The sequence below is a fragment of the Neofelis nebulosa genome, chromosome 7 (genome assembly GCF_028018385.1).
Source record: "Neofelis nebulosa isolate mNeoNeb1 chromosome 7, mNeoNeb1.pri, whole genome shotgun sequence".
Taxonomy (NCBI): domain Eukaryota; kingdom Metazoa; phylum Chordata; class Mammalia; order Carnivora; family Felidae; genus Neofelis; species Neofelis nebulosa.
The window spans coordinates 46495842-46517323 of NC_080788.1; the positions used below are offsets into that span (position 1 = coordinate 46495842).

A 21482-nucleotide genomic window follows, 5' to 3' on the forward strand; every position below is an offset into this window, starting at 1 on the left:
AAAAACCTGAACATATGTGGTTAAAGATTTTGACAAAAGTACCAATATAATTAAAGGAGAAGATGAAAATAGAGTTGAACTAATGGAATAGGCATACTAAAAATGAATCTTGATTTTCACCTCACACCATATAGAAAAATTAACTTGAGGGACATCAGCCTGATGACAGGTGAGGGTTTCTTTTTTCTTTCCTTTTAATTTACAACTTATCAGACATCCCTAACAGTGGGGAGAGAGGAGTGCCTCTAGCTAGAAGAGAGTGGCATAATACATTCAAATACTCAAAATGCTGAAAGAAATATTCCTGCAACCAAGACTACTCTATCCAGCAAGGCTATCATTCAGAATAGAAAGATAAAGAGTTGCCCAAACAAAAGTTAAAGGAGTTCACACCACTAAACCAGCCTTACAAGAAATGTTACAGGGGAAAGTAAAGACCATAAGTAGAAGTAAGAAAAGTAGGAAGCACAAAAGCAATAAAATTAAGTATATATATAAAAATTAGTCAAGGGATTCACAAAGTAAGAGGATGTAGAGTGGAAGGGGAGAGGAGTAAAAGGATGGGTATAAACTTAAGCGACCATCAACTTAATACTAATATATGCATAAGATGTCATATGTAAACCTAATGGTCACCACAAATCAAAAAACAGTAATAGATATGCAAAAAATAAAGGAATTTCTATCAATAAAGGAAGCCAGCAGACCATGAAAGAGCAAGAGCATAAAGAAGAACTACAAAAACCACCACAAAGCAAGTATCAAAATGGCAAGAAGTACATACCTATCAATAATTACTTTGACTATAAATGAACTAAATGCTCCAATCCAAAGACATAGAGTGACAGAATAGATAAGAAAGCAAATTCCATCTATATGTCACATACAAGAGACTCATTTCAGAAGTAAAGACACCAGCAGATTGGAAGCAAAGGGATGGAAAAATCTTTATTATGCAAATGGAAGTGAAAAGAAAGCCAAGGTAGCAATATTTATATCGAACAAAATAGACTTAAAACAGACTGTAACAAGAGACAAAAACAGGTACTGTATAATCACAAAGGGAAACAGTCCAACAAGAAGATACAACACTTGTAAATATTTATGCAACATGGGAGTACCCAAATACCTAAAGCAAATAACAAAAGGAACTAAATGATAATAATACAATAATAATAGGGAACTTTTACACCCCACTTAAATCAATGGCTAGATCATCCAAACAAAATCAACAAGGAAACTGGCTTTGAGTGACACACTGAAACAGATGGACCTAAACAGATATATCCAGAGTATTCCATCATAAAACAGCAGAATACACATTCTTTTCAAGTGCACACGAAACATTCTTTGGAATAGATCACATGTTAGGCTGAAAAATAAGTCTCAACAGATTAAAAAAATGGAAGGCATACCATGCATCTTTTCCCAACCACAACACTATGAAACCAGAAATCAACCATAGGAAAAAATCTGGAAAGAACACAAACACATGGAAGTTAAATAACATGCTGCTAAACAATGAATGAGTCAACCAAGAAAGGGAAAATCAAAAAATAGATGGACACCAAGGAAAACACAAAGGTCCAAAAATTTTTGGGATGCAGCAAAAGGTGCTCTAAGAGGGAAGTTTGCAGCAATGCAGGCCTACCCCAAGAACCAAGAAAAATCTCAAACCAGCCTCATACCTAAAGAAGCTAAATAAAGAAGGACAAACAAAACCCAAAACCAGCAGAAGAAAGGAAATAATAAAGATTAGAGCAGAAATAAGTGAAATAGGAACTAAAAACAAAAAAAACAGATGAGACCAGGAGCTGGTTCTTTGAAAAGATTAAACAAATAAATAAACTGTTGGCCAGACTCATTAAAAAAAAAAAAGACACAAAATCAGAAGTGAAACAGAAGAAATAACAACCAACACCAAATAGTTACAAGGGAATATTAGGAAAAATTATATGCCAACAAACTGGACAACCCAGAAGAAATGGGTAAGTTACTAGAAACATATAACCTCTCAAAACTGAACCAGAAAGAAATACAAAATTTGAACAGACTGATTACCAGCAATGAAATTGAATCTGTAATCAAAAAACTCCCAACAAACAAAAGTCTAGGACCAGATGGCTTCATAGGTGAATTCTACCAAACATTTAAAGAAGAGTTAATACCTATTCTTCTCAAACTATCCCAAAAAATAGAAAAGGAAGGAAAACTTCCAAATTCATTCTATAAGGCATTACCCTGATACCAAAACCAGATAAAGACACCACACAAAAAAGAACTACAGGTCAATATCTGTAACGCAAAGATGAGATGCAAAAATCCTCAACAAAATACTAGCAAACTAAATCAAACAATACAATAAAAAAGTCATTCACTACCATCAACTCAGATTTATTTCTGGAATGTAAGAATGGTTCTTTATTCTCAAGTCAATGTGATACATCACATCAAAACAAGAGAGGATAAAAACCATATGATCATTTCAATAGATGCAGAAAAAGCATTTGACAAAGTACAACATCCATTCATAATAGAAACTCAACAAAATAGGTTTAGAGGGAATACACCTCAACATAATAAAGGCCATATGTAAAAAACCAACAGTTAATATCATACTCAATGGTGAAAAACAGAGCTTTTCCCCTAAGGTCAACATCAACATAGGGATGTCCACCCTCACCACTTTTATTCAACATAGTACTGGAAGTTCTAGCCATAGCAATCAGACAACAAAGCGAAGTAGAAGGCATCTAAATTGGTAAGGAAGAAGTAACATTTTCACTCTTTGCAGATTGCATGATACTATATATAGAAAACCCAAAAGACTTCACCAAAAAACTACCAGAACTGACAAATGACTTCAGTAAGATTGCAGGATACAAAATCAATATATAGAAATCTGTTTCTATACACTAATAATGAAGAAGCAGAAAGAGAAATTAAGAATCCAATTTACAATCACACCAAAATAATAAAATACCTAAGAATAAACTTAACCAAGGTGAAAGACCTGTACTCTGACAATAATAAATTTGATGAAAGAAATCAGAGATGACAAACAGAATGATATTCCATGGTAAGGGATGGGAGAAACAAATGTTGTTAAAATGTCCATATTACCTAAAGCAATCCACAGGTTTCATGCAATGCCTATCAAAATACCAACAGCACTTTTCACAGAACCAGAATAAATAATCCTAAAATTTGTATGGAAGCACAAAAGACCCCAAATAGCCAAAGTAATCTGTGTCTGGGTGGCTCAGTTGGTTAAGCATCTGACTTCAGTTCAGGTCATGATCTCCTGGTTCATGGGTTCAAGACCTGCATCAGGCTGTGCATTGGCAGCTTGGGATTTTCTCTCTGCCCCCCCTCCCCTCCCTCTCAGAATAAATAAACTTAAAAAAAAAAAACACAAAAAACTGACCTCATTAAAAATGCCTACATAAAAATAATGGGTATTCCCATTCCCAGAGAAATAATGGGTATTCCCATTCCCATTCCCAGAGAAAAGAGAAAGAAAGGAGAAAAGAGCATAATACCTGAGAGCTTCCCAAATTTGGGGAAGGGAACTGGATATACAAATTCATGATGCTATCAGAACACCTTATTTTCTGAATGCAAAAAGACCTTCTCCAAGCCATACTATATTAAAACTGTCAAAAGTCAATGATAAAGAAAAATTTAAAGGTAGCCGGGGGCGGGGGGCAGGAAGAGTAAACAATAAAGGTACCCCTATTAAGCTATCAGGAGATTTTCTCAGCAGAAACTCTAGGGTCAGGGGACTGCAATGACATTCATAATAGTGAAAGATAAAAACGGCCAGACAACTTTATCCAGTAAAGTTAAATAACCTTTAGGTATGAAGGAGGAATAAAGGTATTCCCAGAGAAACAAAAGCTGAGGGAATTCACCTCACTAGACTTATCTTACAAGAAATGTTGAAAGGAGTTCTTCAGGTTGAAACAATAAGATGAAAGTACACAAAACTCTGATTAAGGTTACAAATAGTCAGAATTAGACTACTGTAACTCTTCTTTAGAATAATATATTAAACTCTTAAGTACTGGGTTGCCTGGGTACCTCAGTCGGTTAAGTGTCTGACTTTGACTTAGGTCATGATCTCATGGTTTGTGAGTTTGAGCCCTGCATCTGGAGTCTGCTTCAGATTCTGGGTCTCCCTCTCTTCTCTGTCCTCCCCTACTCACACTCTGTCTCTGTCTCAAAAATAAACATTAAAAAAAAATTAAAAACAAAAAACTCTTAAGTACATAATAAAGGTTAAAGGAAAAGCACTAAAAATAATAATAGCCACTACAACTTGGTAATGAAATCACAGCATAAAAAGAGATAATTTGCAACATCAAAAATATAAAAGGGGAAGAGTAAAAGGATGGAAACTATAGGAGAATTAAGATAATTTACTACCAGCAGAAAAAGGAGTGTGTATTTATGTGTGTGTGTGTATGTATGTTTGTTTGTTTTTGTTTTTTTTTTTTTGAGAGAAGATGCAAGTGGGGGAGAGGGTTAGAGAGAACCTTACGCAGGCTCCATCCTCAGCATGGAACCCAATGTGGGGCTCGATCCCATGACCCTGGGGTCATAACCTGAGGCGAAATTAAGAGTTAGATGCTCAACCAACTGAGCCACCCAGGCGCCCCTATATATGATATATTCTATGTTAACCTAATGGTAATTACAAAGCAAAAATCTAGAGCAGAGACATGAAACATAATGGCAAGACTCAGCAAATCACCATGAAAAACCACCACTTAGAAAGGTAAAGAGAAACAGAAGGATAAAGAAACAATGGAGAACAAAATTACCAGGAGGCAAAAGATTAAATGGTGGTAGTATATCCTTATCTATCAATAATCACCTTAAATGTTAATGGCTTAAACTCACCAATTAAAAAGCACAGAGTGCCTGGATATATTAAAAAAAAAACACGACCCAACTATATGCTACTGATAGGAGACTCATTTTAGTTTTAAAGACACACATAGGCTCAAAGTGAATGGATGAAGGATGATATTCCAAGCAAAGAACAAAAAGAAGACAAGCGTAGCCATACTTATATCAGAGAAAATGTATTTCAAGCCATAAAGGGTAACAACAGTCTCTTGTTTATATAGTGATAAAGGGGTCAATACATCAAGAATATATAACAGGCATAAACATATATGCTTCCAACACCTAAGTGCCAAAATCTATTAAGCAGACCTTAAAGGAGAGACAATACAGTAATTGTAGAGGACTTAAATACTCTACTATCAGCAATAGATAGATCATTCAGACAAAATCAACAAGGCAATATTGGAATTGAAACATATTCAGAACAAATAGACTTAATAGACATATACAGAGCATTCTATCCAACAGCAGTAGAATACACATTATTCTCAAATGCATACAGAACATTCTACAGGACAGATCATATGATAGGTCACAAAATGAATCTTAGATAATTTAAGATCAAAATCATACCAACTATCTTTTCTGACCACAGTGGTATGAAACTAGAAATCAAAAAAAGGAAAGTGAGAAGATGTACATATATGTGGAGACTCAACAACACACTTCTAAGCAACCATTGGGTCAAAGAAGAAATCAAAAAGCAAATTAAAAATTATCTCAAGAAAACAAAACGTATCAAGTATCGTGGGATACAGCAAAAGCAGTTCTGAATGTTTGTAACAATAATCGTATATATTAAGAAATTAGGGGGGGCGCCTGGATGGCTCAGTCAGTAGAGTATGCAACTCTTAATCTCAGAGTTAAAACCCCACGTTTGGCATGGTGCCTACTTTAAAAAGAATTTAAAAAGATACATATTTAAAAAAAAATTTGAAAGATCACAAGTTAAGGACCTAACTTTATGCCTCAATGAACTAGAAAAGGAACAAATTAAAACAAAAATTAGCAGAAGGAAAGAAATAATAAAGATCAGAGTGGAAATAAATAAAGATCAGAAAAACAATATATGGACCAATGAAACTAAGAGCTGGTTCTTCAAAAAGATAAAATTGACAAACCTTTAGCTACAATAACTAAAGAAATCAGGAATAAAAAGACTCAAAATTAGAAACGAAAGAGGAGACATTACAACTGATAGTACAGAAATAATAGAGTCATTAGAGATTACTACGAACAATGATATGCCAATGAATTACATAACCTAGAAGAAATGGATACATTTCTAGAAACAACCTATAAAGACTGAATCAGGAAGAAGGAGGGGGGTGGGCGGGAGGTTTTAGTCAGTAAGCAAAAACCTCTCAACATAGAAAACTCTCCAGGAGCAGGTGGCTTTACTTGAGAATTCTACCAAACATTTAAAGAAGAATTAATGCCAATTCTCTTTAAACTCTTTCAAAATATTAGGGAGGAGGAGGGAACACTTCCAAGCCCATTCTACAAGCCTGCATTATGTTGATCCCAAAACCAGATAAGGATCCCACAAGAAGAACTACAGATCAACATCCTTGATGAATATACATGCAAAAATTCAACAAAATATTAGGAAAATGAATTCAAGAACACATGAAAAGGATTATGCACCATGACTAAATGGAATTTATTCCTGGGATGCAAAGATGGTTCAACTCACAAATAAAAAATTTAATACATCAAGGCAATAAAATGAAAGATAAAAATCACATGCTCATCTCAACAGATGCAGAAAAAGCATTTGACAAAATACAACATCCTTCATGGTAAAAACTCTTAATATTCTCACACAGAAGGAACATACCTCAACATAATAAAGACCACATACTGCAAATCCACAGCTAACATTATACTTAGTGGAGAAAAAATTGAAACCATTTCCCCTGAGATCAGGAACAGTGCACGAATGTACACTCTCGCCACTATTCAATATGGTACTGGAAGTCTAGTTAGAGCAAGTAAGCAAGACTGAAATAAAAAGGCATCCAGATAAAAAAGGAAGAAGTTAAATTGTCATCATTTACTGATATGATCCTACATAAAGAAAATCCCAAACAATCGGTCAAAAAACTGTAGGAATTAAGCAAAAAATTTCAGTAAAGTGGCAGGTATAAAATCAACGCACAGAAATCAACTGCATTCCTTTACATAACGATGAAGCATCTGAAAAAGAAATAAAACCATCCCCTTCACAGTAGGACCAAAAACAATTAAATATTTAGTAATAAATTCAACCAAGGAAACGAAAGATCTATATAATAACCTTGCTAAAAGAAACTGAAGAAGACATAAACAAATAAGACATTCTGTGCTCATGATTCAGAAAAATTAATATTGTTTAATATTGTTTAAAATGGCCATACTACCCATCTAAAGGTTGAACACAATCTCCATCAAAATTCCAAAGGCATTCTTGACAGAAATAGAAGAAACAATTCTAAAATTTATGTGGAAACACCAAAGATCCCAAATAGTCAAAGCAGTTCTGAAAAAAGGAACAAAGCCAGAGGTATCATCATACTTCTAAATTTCAAACTGCAGTACAAAGTCATAGTAATAAAAACATGGTACTGGCACAAAAATAGACACATTGACCAATGGAATAAGAGAGTTCAGAATTAAATCCTGCATATATAATATTCAGCTAATATTCAACAAGGGAATCAAGAATACCCAATGGGGAAAGAATACTCTCTTCAACAAATGGTGTGGGGAAAACTGGATAACCACTTGCAGAACAATGAAAATGGACCCCTATTCTCAGACCAGTCACAAAAATTAACTTGAAATGGATCAAAGAGTTATAAGTCCTGATACCATAAAACTCCTAGAAAAAAATGTGGGAAAAGAAGGTCATCACTACTGGTCTTGGCAATAATTTGGGAGTTGGGAGTGATACCAAATGCAAATAACAACAAAAATCAACAAATGGGACTACATCAAACTCAAAAGCTTCTGTACAGCAAAGGGTACAATTAACATAATGAAAAAAACCTACAAAAATGGAGAAATTTTTGCAAACCATATATCAGATAAAAGATTACTATCTAAATATATAAAAACTCAGTCAACTTAATAAGAACAACAACAAATTCTTATTTAAAAATGGGTAGAAGTGGGGCGCCTGGGTGGCGCAGTCGGTTAAGCGTCCGACTTCAGCCAGGTCACGATCTCGCGGTCCGTGAGTTCGAGCCCCGCGTCAGGCTCTGGGCTGATGGCTCGGAGCCTGGAGCCTGTTTCGGATTCTGTGTCTCCCTCTCTCTCTGCCCCTCCCCCGTTCATGCTCTGTCTCTCTCTGTCCCAAAAATAAATAAAAAACTTTGAAAAAAAAATTTTTTTTAAAAATAAAAATGGGTAGAAGTATATAGACCCCTGGGAATGCAAGCTGGTGCAGCCACTCTGGAAAACAGTATGGAGGTTCCTCAAAAAACTAAAAGTAGAACTACCCTAAGACCCAGCAATTGTACTACTAGGCATTTATCCATGGGATACAGGTGTGCTGTTTCGAAGGGACACATGCACACCCATGTTTATAGCAGCACTATCAACAATAGCCAAAGTATGTCAAGAGCCCAAATGTCCACTGACAGATGAATGGATAAAGAAGATGTGGTATATATATACAGTGGAGTATTACTTGGCAATCAAAAAGCATGAAATCTTGCCATTTGCAACTGTGTGGATGGAACTGGAGGGTATTATGCTAAGTGAAATTAGAGAAAGACAAATCAGATGCCTTCATTCATGAGGACTTTAAGAGACAAAACAGATGAACATAAGGGAAGGGAAACAAAAATAATATAAAAACAGGGAGGGGGACAAAACAGAAGAGACTCATAAATATGGAGAACAAACTGAGGGTTAATGGAGGGGTTGTGGGAGGGGGGAATGGGCTAAATGGGCAAGGGGCATCAAGGAATCTACTCCTGAAATCATCGTTGCACTATATGCTAACTAATTTGGATCTAAATTTTAAAAAATAAAAAATTAAATTAAAAAAATAGAAATAAAAAGTATATAGACCTTTCTTTACAAAAGATACCAAAATGGCCAACAGATGCATGTAAAGATGCCCAACATCACCAATCATCAGAGAAATGCAAGTCAAAACCACAAAGAGATATCACCTCACACCTGTTAGAATGGCTATCATTAATGGTTACCAACAACAGGTGTTGGCAAGGATGTGGTAAAAAGGGAACCCTTATACATTACTGGTGGGAATGTATATTGGTCCAACAACTACAGAAAACAATATGGGTGGGGGCGCCTGGGTGGCGCAGTCGGTTAAGCGTCCGACTTCAGCCAGGTCACGATCTCGCGGTCCGTGAGTTCGAGCCCCGCGTCAGGCTCTGGGCTGATGGCTCGGAGCCTGGAGCCTGTTTCGGATTCTGTGTCTCCCTCTCTCTCTGCCCCTCCCCCGTTCATGCTCTGTCTCTCTCTGTCCCAAAAATAAAAATAAAAAAAATAAAAAAAAATAAAAAAAAGAAAACAATATGGAGGTTCCTCAAAAACTCAAAAATAGATCTACCATACAACCCAGCAATTCTACTTCTGGGCATGTACCCAAAGGAAATGAAGAGGATTTTGACAACATGTATGCACTCCCATGTTTATCACACCATTATATACAACAGCCAAGATTCGGAAACGACTCAAATGCCCAGCAAATGATGAATGAATGAAAAAAAATGGGGTACATATACACAATAAACTATTTTTTAGCCATGAAAAAAGAAGGTGTCCTTCTATTTGGGACAACATTGATGAAATTTGAGCACATTATGCTAAGTGAAACAAGTCAGAGGATGACATGTACTTTATGATATCATTTATATGTTTTATCTAGAAAAGATGAACCTGTAAAAAACAGTAAAATGGTGGTTATCAGAGGATAGGGGTAAGAGTGATAGTCATAAAGGTACAAACTTGTAACAAGTAGAAAATAAGCCTTACAGATCTAATACACAGTGTAATGGATATAGACCATAATATGTACTAAATTATGTAATGTGATATATAAATATGTCAACATGCTATATACACTGTAAACTTACACAATTCTATGCATCAAATCTATTCAGGAAAAAAAAATTAACTTGAAAGATCACAGACCTAACTTTAAGAACTAAAACCATAACACATCTAGAAGAGAAACAAATCTTATTGATCCCAGATTTAAATTTTTGATTGGATCCTTTAAATGTAGATGAAAACTTTCAGAAATATAAGAAATGGTTTAAAAAGGAAGGTCATTGGAATATATTAGGTAAGCAAAAAGTTACTGAATTTTGTTGAATGAAATATTTATAAAGGGAAATAAATCGAAGAGTCAGTGATTAAGTACAATGTACATTTTAATTTGGCCTCCACATCATATCAGCAGAATAATCCACTTCTAGAAAGATACAGTTTTTCAGCTTGACTGAAACTTCTTTTGGTAAATCAAAAGCACAGAAAGAGAAGCTTCAGAAAATTTCAGGCTATAACATTTGACCTTTTAATGGATGATCCAATACCCAGTTCCACCCTAAAGGAAAAAAACAAACCGCTAATGAGGTGAAGTTTCAAATGCTTACTCCAGAATCTGACTTTAAAGAATTTCCCGTAGCCTCCCTATACTGAGATCCTAATTTGGGGAAATGTAGCCTGCACCTTAAACAAGTAATTAAATCTAGGAAGAATGATAACTATTCGTTACATTAAAGGAGTCAAGAATGGGATGCAAATTTGTGAACGCTTCCATAATTTTAAGTAAGAGAATGGATTTGGAGTTAGGTCTGGTTTTAAATTTCAACATTGCCAGTAGCAGTGACTTTTTGGAAGTTGCATAATCTTTCAAGTTTTTGTTTCCTTTTTTTTTTAAAAAAATTTTTTTAATGTTTATTTTGAGAGAGAGAGAGAAAAACTGTGAGTGGGGGGAGGGGCAGAGAGTGAGGGAGACACAGAATCCAAAGCAGGCTACAGGCTCCAAGCTGTCAGCACAGAGCCCAACACAGGCTCTAACTCATATCATGACCTGAGCCAAAGACGGAGTCTTAACCGACTGAGCCACCCAGGCACCCCTCAAGTTTCTGTTTCCTTAACTGTATCAATATCAGTCTAAAACTGTTGTGAGGATTAAGAAGATAAACAGTGAAATGTCTGATACATAGTAATATCCTAATAAATATGGAGTAGTGTTATAATAATGAGTAGTAAGCAGTTAGTTTCCTGTTTCAAGGACTAGGACATTTAGTGGAACGCCAGGATTCAGATGCTACTACATTTCATTTACATGATCACCATTCATTTATAGTGACTTAATTTAGTAAGGTTAGCAGTCCAAAGAAAATTCCTCAAAAGACTGAAGACTCCACTGGGGGCTCCTGACTGGCTTAGTTGCTCAGTCAGTACAGCATGTGACTCTTGATCTTGGAATCATGAGTGCAAGCCCCACCTTGGGCCTAGGGCTTACTTAAAAAATAATAATAATAATGAGGACTCCTTTAAATAAATAAAATAAAATTTATTTATTTATTTTTCAAGAGGGTCGGTGGAGAGGGGCAGAGAGAAGAATCCCAAGCAGGCCCCATGCTGCCAGTGCAGAGCCCAATGTGGGGCTCAATCTCATGAACCATGAGACAATGACCTGAGCTAAGATCAAGAGTCAGAAGCTTAACTGAGCCACCCAGGCGCCCCAAATGAAGACTCCTTTAAAGGTGACATGTCAGCCTTTGCCTGAGTTGACTAAAGGGTAACAGAATATGCCAACCCAAAATATGCCTTTTTGACATAAATATTATTTTGAGCTGATTATTTTGAGAAACAGCAGAGACAAGAGCTCTGAAAACAGAAGCTACCCTTTTATAATGGAAATTTAAATTTATGAAGGTAATCACAGATCTGGCCTAGACCTATATGTTCCCTTCCAGATATATTTGTGAGCACAGCCTCTGGAGTCAAACTGCTTGTTTTCAAATCTCAGCTCCAAAAATTAATAGGTGCGTACTTCATAGGATAATATAAAGTGAAAAAGAGACCCTGCAAGGAAAGATATGAGACAGGAAAGAACAATGCTGCTTACTCTAGTTTTGTTGGAAGTGTTCTTTCATCAACTCTGGGAGGATACAGGATGATGCCCAAGGAAAATCAGAGGCAGGAATAAAGGAATAGGAATTTTAGTTCCCTCTATCTACATAACTTTTATTTTTTAATGTTTGTTTGTTTGTTTATTTATTTATTTATTTATTTATTTTTTATTTTTTTTTTTAAGAGAGAGAGAGAGAGAGGGAGAACAAGTTGGAGAGGGGCAGAGAGAGAAGGACAGACAGATACCAAGCAGGCTCTGCGCTGTCACTGCAAAGCCTGACACGGTGCTCAATTTCACAAAATGTGAGATCATGACCTGAGCCAAAACCAAGAATCAGATGGTTAACCAACTGAGCCACCCAGGCACCCCCATAATTTTTTTTAAGTTTATTTATTTATTTTGAGAAAGAGAGCAGGAGAGGGACAGACAGAGGGAGAGAAAGAATCCCAAACAGACTCCATGTTCTCAGCGTGGAGATGACATGGGGTTCAATCTCACAAACTGTGAAATTTTTACCTGACCTGAAAACAAGAGTCAGATGCTTAAATGAGTGAGCTACCCAGGCACCCGGAACTTTTATGCTATAGGAGAAAATGGATTCAATAACCCAACTTACTTATTTCACTTATTTAAAGGACAGGGAAACAATAACTATTAAAGGAATTAAAAAATTCCTCTAAATAGATATTCAAATTCATTTAAAGTGCCAAGAAAATCAAGATGAGTAAGATATGCTTCCTGTTCTTAAAAGCCTCACAATCTAGCTTAAGTGCTATAATGAGGGGAGGTCAAGAAAACACTATGTGTAATGATTAATTCTGTTTAAAGGGCTATGGTGTCTGAGAAAACTTTCACAGAAATGGCAGACATTAGCTGATTTGGACAAAAACTTCATATTAAGGTTGGCTTGGTATAAAGATAAAGTGATCCCTTCTCAGCTCTTTCTAACTTAGTCTTCCAAAAGGATAAGAGTATCAGATATAATGAATCTACCATTGGGATCCAGTAGTTGACTATAGTTTAGAGTTGATTGGTTTTTTGTTCATTGCCTCTTGGGTTAAAATCCATCTTTATCAAGTGTTGGCCCATTAAGCATCTGACATCTGCTCAGGTCATGATCTCACAGCTTGTGGGTTCGAGCCCCATGTCAGACTCTGTGCTGACAGCTCGGGGCCTGGAGCCTGCATTAGATTCTGTGTCTCCATCTCTCTCTGCCCCTCCCCTGCTTATGCTGTCTCTCTCCTTCAAAAATAAATAAACATTAAAAAAAAAAAAAATGGGGCGCCTGGGTGGCTCAGTCGGTTAAGCATCTGACTTTGGCTCAAGTCATGATCTCAGAGCTCATGGGTTCGAGCCCCACGTCCGGCTCTGTGCTGACAGCTTATAGCCTGGGGCCTGCTTCAGATTCTGTGTCTCCCTCTGTCTCTGCCCCTCCCCAACTTGTGCTCTCTCTCTCCCCTTCAAAAATAAACAAACATTAAAAACAAAGAGTTGGTCCAATTCTAAGAGTTAATCCTAGAGTTCACAATTCTAAACATGAATCAATGTCACTTCCCCATCTCTCCATTTCCCCACTTTGTAAGAAGTACCTTAATGAGATGAATATACATAAGAGAAAGACTGTTTGGTCTAAATATCAAAGTTTATTGAAATAAAATATAATCTATAATAAAAAATACTAAGGGTGTTATCACTGGTTACAGTTTTAAGTATATTAACAAAAGGTCCAACATTTTAATCCAAGAATGACACTATCCTTGTGGTACAATAACAAACATGAAATTAAATGTTGAATAATACTGAATAATTCTATCAGAAATATTTTACACTTTCCCATCTATGTTCAATATGCCTTTTTAAAGGAATAGCCTCCAAAACTGAAACTTTTGGAATATGTTTAAGACATAGTTTTTACAATTAAATAGTTTTAACATAATTAGCATTTAAAACAATAACTTTCTTTCATAGAAATTCAGTTCAATTCTAAGCTGGGTAGATGCTTTTAGGTATCATTTGAAAAATGTATTTCAATGCTGTTTTGTATCAATTTCTAGGGGTGCTATTATTCTCAAACTGGAATTAAAGCTGGTCATGAAGCAAAATGGATGAATTGTTTCAGAAGTAGAAAGGGCATTAAGATAGTAAAGAAAAGGATAAAATAGGTGCTCATACACAATCTATATATTCAAACTCTTTGAGAACTCTATTTCAATTGGCCAATCTTGGCCTAGCACAAAGAGATCTGTATGTCATAGCAACTTCCTGACCCAAATAGTCTGACAGTGAAGTGGAGGAAGAAAACTTGTTTCTTCTTGCGACATTTCAAAATCACTTGCTCTGCAGTCATTATACCATTTCACTTCCTATTCCCCAAAATGTGTGCCACATCCAATTATTCTGCACAATTCAAGGAAAAAGACTCACATGCACTAACTTTAGGAAATGACTTTCAGGTACCTCTGAAGTTTCACAAGTGAAGATTATCCAATTATCCCTTTTGCTGACTGCTGTGGAGCAATCATACATCATTCTTCTATGATATTGTCCTACTTGTGATGTGTGGATCTGTGAAAACAATAGTTGTCATTTTATTGAGGAAAATCGCCTTTTAACAAAAACCATTGGAAGTTTTTCAAATCCTCATCTTTAAAAATCTGTAGAACTATGATATCCACTGTACTCTGGAAAATAATGATTATATCATACAACTAAGATGTGAAAAGGAGTAAAAACTGACAAAATTGAGACACATCAGACAGATCTTCAAAGATTAAATGCCAATCTTAGTCTATAAACATATTCTACTAGTCAGAATCACTCTATAGGGTATTTTACTTATAATGCCCATTTGGACAGGTCACTGATATGGGAATTTAGATGGGAATTTGTGTTTTCTGACTTCCTATTTAAAGTTGTAACTACTAGACCCAAAGAAGCCAGCATCACCATCAGAAGAATTCTGCTTTGTATATCCTCTTAGTAGGAGGCATCTCTGCCTCTCTGTAGTGTAGTTAAGATGGATATAAAGTTTTTAAAATTCACGACAAATTAAGTTATTTGAAAAAATTCTTAAATTCTTAAAGTTAAAATATTAGGTAAAGAACAGGCACTGCAGAATAACAATAGAATTCTTTTTGTCTTTTAAATCTACTGTGATTTAGGGGCGCCTGGGTGGCGCAGTCGGTTAAGCGTCCGACTTCAGCCAGGTCACGATCTCGCAGTCCGTGAGTTCGAGCCCCGCGTCGGGCTCCGGGCTGATGGCTCGGAGCCTGGAGCCTGTTTCCGATTCTGTGTCTCCCTCTCTCTCTGCCCCTCCCCCGTTCATGCTCTGTCTCTCTCTGTCCCAAAAATAAAAAAACGTTGGAAAAAAAAAAAATCTGTGATTTAAAGTTTAGGTTTTGTATTTGTGCTATGGTATTTCAATACCTTATATGGGATAGTACCATGTTCTAAAAAATACTGTTATAGGGAGAGAAGTCTAAATCTCAGGACAAAAGGACAAACCCGAACTTGAAGCAACAGTTGGAAGACTTTTACCCAGTTTTTAAAAATTTAATGTTTTTAGATCAGAAAAGTGAAACTAGAAATTAGAATACTTTATGTAAAAATACATATGCATATCACAATGTATTAAACTCTAATTTCTAACAGCAGAGACCCTGGGATTAAGTAAGAGACATGCATGAATTAAAAAATTAAGATAAATCTTCAAAAGAAGTTAAAATTATCAGGGTCCTGAAATCTGTCCCTCAGACTCCATTATCTCTCTTTTGTAAATTTTTTTGGCTAACAAGCCTTCGATTTTAAACTTTGTTTTAAAGTGTCACCTGAGAAAAGTAACGTTGATTCTTCATAAGATTTTCTCAGTAGCTATAATTAATATCAGTAAAATAAAATAAAATAAAACAAAAAGCCATTATATTCCTAGAGAACCGAGGAACTCTCATCCATGCGCAAAAGTTTTACATGTATGTATTAGTGACCTGATACCAATGTGCTTTGTTACATGGAGAAAAAGGCAAAGGGAATCTAAATACTTAGATATATGAAAGAGACTGGAAAAAATAGACTTTTAATGCTTTTTATACTCCCCAAATTCTCTTGATTTTGATCGTATAGTCCAAAAGCAACTGCAAAATACATTTCAGGAAGAGATAATGCCATACTCAAAGACAAGGTAATTTTACAAATTTAACAGCATTAAAAAAACTGACTTTAAGAAATATTGTGATTGGGGAAAAGATCTGCACACTCAAGAACAAAAACTATATATATGATTATTTAAGTAATACTCTGAGCTTATACTTTGTCCTTTACTCAGGAGTGTTAACGCTCTGAAAAAATGAACATCCTTTGCATATTTAGAGTAAACTGAGGCATAGAAAGTTTGTCCATGGAAAGATAAAAGCCAGATTTTTAGACATAAAACAGTTCAGAATTCCTATTTCTAGTTCCTTAAAATACAAATTACGTACTATCTTTAGTGCCTCCATGTATTTTATCAAACATTAGTAAGTTTACAATTACAGTTTAAGTTGTATGCCCAAATATTGTACGACAGGCAAAGCCTGTACGTTTTCTATCGTATTTTAAAATAACTGGAATATTTAATAGGAAATTAAGTGAAATGTAATCATTTTGCTTTAAAGCAATTTTTTTTTAAATAAATGAGTTTGAGGACAGTTCTGGAAATTTTTGCCTTGAATGTATTTCTCCAGCAGGACTTTATAAATATCAGCTTCATATGCCAACATTAATATGAGGACTACAATTCTTTCCTTAGATATCTATTTGCCTTCTAGTCCTCTTTTCTCTCAAGATCTCTCTTAATGACCTGAGCTGGTGATTCAGTAAAAACAAAGTGTTAAGGTTTTGTGCAAGTACAAAATGGTTAATGTTGGATTCAGTCAATTAATCTCTAATACTAACTTGCTTAATTAAGCTAAGATCAAGAAGTATGAGGAAGAATTTGAAACATAATATGGGATAAGTAGTCAAATACTAGAAATATGAGAGACTAAAACAAAATATATTATACAACTTAATCCTGAACTCTAGTCTATGCCTCACTCAACTGTTAAGCCAACAGATACCCTGAAACATGGAAGAAGTTACTTCACCTAAGCACACTGGACCAGCATATTCTAAGAAACAGCTAATGCCAATTTTAGCTGCCCCAAACGGCTTAGGTTATTTATGTGTGTGTGTATTCTTAAATGGTAAAATTTGAGGGAAGGTTCCCAGATTCCTTTGACAATAGAAGTCATGGATCCTTGCTTCAAACACACACACTCACATGCGCGCGCGCACACACACACACACACACACACACACATTCTCTCTCACTCTCTCTCTCTCACGTACTTCTAAGTGTTGATAACCTATTGTAAATCACAGCATTGTTGATTCACTGGGGTTACACATGAGGACACTTTTCATATTGCTAACAAAGACTGGTCACTAAACTTATGAAATAGCCTTTGAAAGTACAAGAAAGTGCAGTGACCATATCCATTCATTCATGTCTCTTTTGCTAGCTGTAATAGTGATCGGTTGATATAAATGTGTCCCTAATCTAGCCTACAAATATTAAAAACAAAAATGTTTAAGTTCTAACTTCTGCTAGCAGTTCATGTAACAGTTTTCAAGTACTACAAAATATTGTGAAGGAAAGCCTGTAATACACCACTATCAAATTCCAATATCCCCAAACCAGCAATGAAATGTCTGAATATGTAATTTGTTGCCTTGAGCAAAATTTAAGAATATAAAGACACAATAGCTCTAACCTTCAAGGTTGGGAAACCAGTATCTCCCAAGAAGTTTGTTTTAATAGAATTGAACATTTAATTTTTTCCTCACAGTAATCAAAGCAAACATTTTATCAGTATTACTCTTGGTATATCAAACTGAATTCCAGGAATGTAAGAAAGTCTGAGTTGGAAACATTATGTAGAAAAAAGGTTGAATTAACAAACACATTACATTTTTTAGTTATTTTTTATAAGTATACATTGACATCTACTTATCTGATAGCAGCACTGCTGGTTTTGAGGGTTTTTTTTTTGTTGTTTTTTGTTTTTTTTTCCTTCCAGAGGGAATGCAGAATGGCAGTATTATCTTTGGAACAAATTAAGAAGATAGTAACAAATAACAGAAGAATAACTTTTACACATATATTTTTCAAGGGTAATAAATAGATAAGTATATAATTATGGAAAAGTACGCCTCAAATATGCTTTTTAAAATTTCTCAGGATTTACTGTTTTGTTTTTCTTATTAAAATATAATGCACTGTCACTGCTATCTCTTCTAGGAAAAACAAACCCTAAGGTTTCATTTTCCTTCTCCAACCAATAGAGTGATATCAAGAGTAAACTTGAACTAAGGTCAACTTGCTTGAGCCAACAGAGAATTCTGTAGTAATTTGATTATTTCACCAATGTACACATATTCTAGGTTATTAACTAGAGACTCACCAGATATTTTGTATCAAAGTGTTATACCCCAAACAGGTTCTCTGATGATTTATCATGCTAGTATAGGAAATCTGAAGGAGTAACAAATGGTATAACATAACCAGACATGCAATACAGAAGGACATGACATAAAAGATACAGCTTGACCCTGGATTTTTCCCTTAGAATAATTCCTTCCATAAATAAGACTTTACTTTTTATTTTTACATAGAGACTCATTCTATAAATAGTCTTGGATCATGGAGAATGTTAAAGACATAGCTTAAGAACTCTACACCACATTTTTTTTTTTTGTAGTCTACTGTCACCCCAGACCACAAAAAACATTCTCCAAGTGGATGCTCAGGTTAGATAAAGATGCTCCTAAACAAATTTACTGAGGCTTAGAATGAAAATCACATAACTACCTGCAGCAGCAATAGTCTTTTCAAAAATGACTAAATCAAACTTTTAAATATAAAGCATATATAAAAAGGACTATTAAGGATAGTAGAAATACAGGAAAATATGTGTTGCCTTATAATAAAGTTCAATAAATATTCTTTCTGAATCCTATAAACACTACAAGATGTTATAGGTCTATTTGGTTCCCATAAGTTAAAAAAGTCTGATTGCTTTTACATAAATTCCTCCCAATTCTTATCTATTTTCAAACAGATTTTTATTAATGCGTTTCACTAGACTCAGAGATTATATCTCTAACTTCCTTTCAGAAATGTGCTTTTTTGTTGGCTTTACTAAGTATACATAATTTTCTAGCAAATAAACATGATTTAAATTTTAAGGTTCAAGGTAATTCTAGAAAAAGGTAGACATTTGAACTATCTGCTTTTCTATATTCCTGTATTTACAAGGCCTAGCATCCACTGTGGTTTCCTTCTTATCAGTTATCGCACTTTCAATAAATAGTAACTGTAGTACAAGTTACGTATATTAAAGATTTCAAAATTCCTCAAAATTTCACAACACTACAAAGTCATTAATATCTGATTTTACAGAATATGAGTATTAGTGTTATGTAATTTTTTTGCTATTGGAAAAGAAATACAACTTATTTTTTCTATCTAAATTAAACCCAAGCTCCATTATCAGTTCTCAAGATAGTATCTAAAATGTACATTCCTAAAGAAAGGTAAAGCTGTTCAAGGGCTGAACTAGTCCAATACAGGATTAAAGGTTATTTATTTGTTATTTTTTGTCTTGGTTTGTTTCTTGTGTTTTGTGTGTGTGTGTGTGTGTGTGTGTGTGTGTTTTCCTTTTATATCCCTATATTAACCCCCTGGTTTCTCTTGGATTAGATAATAATTTAACATTGTAAAAATTAATTTCAGAAACTATTGTGCTAATATTTAGATTTCAGGAAGGAATCAGACAAAATCAGTTACCTCCATTCATTGTTAGAACAAAAGATAAAATAGCTTACTAACTGATATGAGTTATGAATGTCACTATGACACAAAATTTGCTGTGATTTGCTTATTTGGCTACAAGTGCAGTATTTTTCATGTATGATACCACACAGCATTTCCAACTTGTAACGCGAAACTCCAGCTCACAAAGAGTGTACTGTGTGACTTGAAAAAGTCTGATTGTAACTAAGTAACAACCTTTCCCCTGAAAAACATGAACAAAATCCATTGGGAAATCAGGCACAGACGGTATTTATCGGTTTTTCTTCCTTTTCTCCTGTGGTTTTGTTTCTCAAGACATACAGACGCATCCAACAGAACCCACCACTTGTTACAAAATGACACAGCTATTTTTGTCCTTTTCTTTTTCTTTATCTTTTTCTCGAGGTTCCTTTCGTTTACGTTCACTATTCGCAGATTGTCTTCCACTTGATGGAGAGGCTTGTGCTGGCTGGCTTTGCTTTAAGAAAAATAAACAGGAAGAAATTACCTCAACTTTCTAAGGTGCTTAATCATAGTTATCTAGAAAGAAAAACCATAAGAGTGAAAGGAATCATTAATAAAAAAAAGTTATTTGGTCACAGACTTGTTATATGGTATCTGAGTAACTGCCTCTATCATTTTAGATAGATCTAATTAATGTATTAATTATTATAAGTAAAAGAATTTTCAAACAATAAATAATGTGGAGGATTATATTCCCTGAAGCCTCAATTCAAGAAATATTTGTTAAAGTTTATGTTAAAGAAATTGACAACTTTTGGTAAACTAAGTTCCCTAAGACCTCATCAAATACTATAATAAACAGATTTTCAAGGAGAAAAAAAAAAAATCCTGAGAACTCTGAGTGTGAAATAAGTGTATTCTGTCAAATAAGAAAATGTTTTTAGTGAAGAGCTAGTAAAAATATACCAGGTTTTAAATTTTAACCTTGGAGTAATCAATATTTGAACTAGGAATATAAATACTTAGTTTAATGGAGACCTCTATATTTAAAATTTCACCAGACCTTAAAGAGCATCTTATCTTCTCTGTATCCTAAGTCAGAGGAACAGTTCTGGCATGGTACAGTTAAACATAAAAAAAGGAGAATTTTTTTCATTTTCTCATTTTTCATAAATCTCAATAAAATGAGATTTAACATCACATTTGCAGTGCTTAAAATGTTTAACTGGGAAAAGTGAAAAGTGGAAATGTGCTAATCTTTGTTGAATACTTAGTACATGTCATACATTGGCTTAAGTACTAACCTTATTTGTCCTTAAACAGAAATCTAAGAGTTAAGCATTATCTTTTATTTTCAAGATAGGGAAAATGAAGCTGAGAGAGGTAGGGGACTTTGATCCCCCTAGTAAGGGGATACAGAAGCAGGAAATGCAATCCATGTCTATCTGGCTCTGAAGTTTACCCTGTTACCAGTAGTACTTCATACTGCCCTGGAATTTTTACAGAAGACTTTGTTCCAATTGGTTGATATTCTTTGGAGCTATTAACAACTTAAATTTGATTCAATTGCAGCAAAAATAATAAAATGCCTAGGAATAAACTTAACCAAAGAGATAAAAGACCTAT

At 34.7% G+C, this 21482-nt stretch overlaps 2 protein-coding genes across 8 annotated transcripts in view; one reads left to right on the top strand and one right to left on the bottom strand.

The window, feature by feature from the left end:
* The window catches only part of SLTM (SAFB like transcription modulator), an 81026-nt gene extending 61817 nt beyond the window's left edge, over nucleotides 1–19209 (top strand). The window contains exon 21 of the mRNA XM_058737558.1: nucleotides 18118–19209. Within this exon, the coding sequence (XP_058593541.1) occupies nucleotides 18118–18166 (49 nt within the window). The 3' untranslated portion in view covers nucleotides 18167–19209. The remainder of the gene's footprint in view (nucleotides 1–18117) is intronic.
* The window catches only part of MINDY2 (MINDY lysine 48 deubiquitinase 2), an 82797-nt gene continuing 74960 nt past the window's right edge, over nucleotides 13646–21482 (bottom strand). For 2 of the 7 annotated variants that reach the window (XM_058737582.1, XM_058737580.1), the window contains one exon: nucleotides 16065–20370. In XM_058737582.1, the coding sequence (XP_058593565.1) occupies nucleotides 20242–20370 (129 nt within the window). In that variant the 3' untranslated portion in view covers nucleotides 16065–20241. Of the gene's footprint in view, nucleotides 14588–16064; nucleotides 20371–21482 lie in introns of those variants that run through there. The other 5 variants (XR_009264110.1, XR_009264111.1, XR_009264108.1 and 2 more) reach the window with 5 other exon arrangements.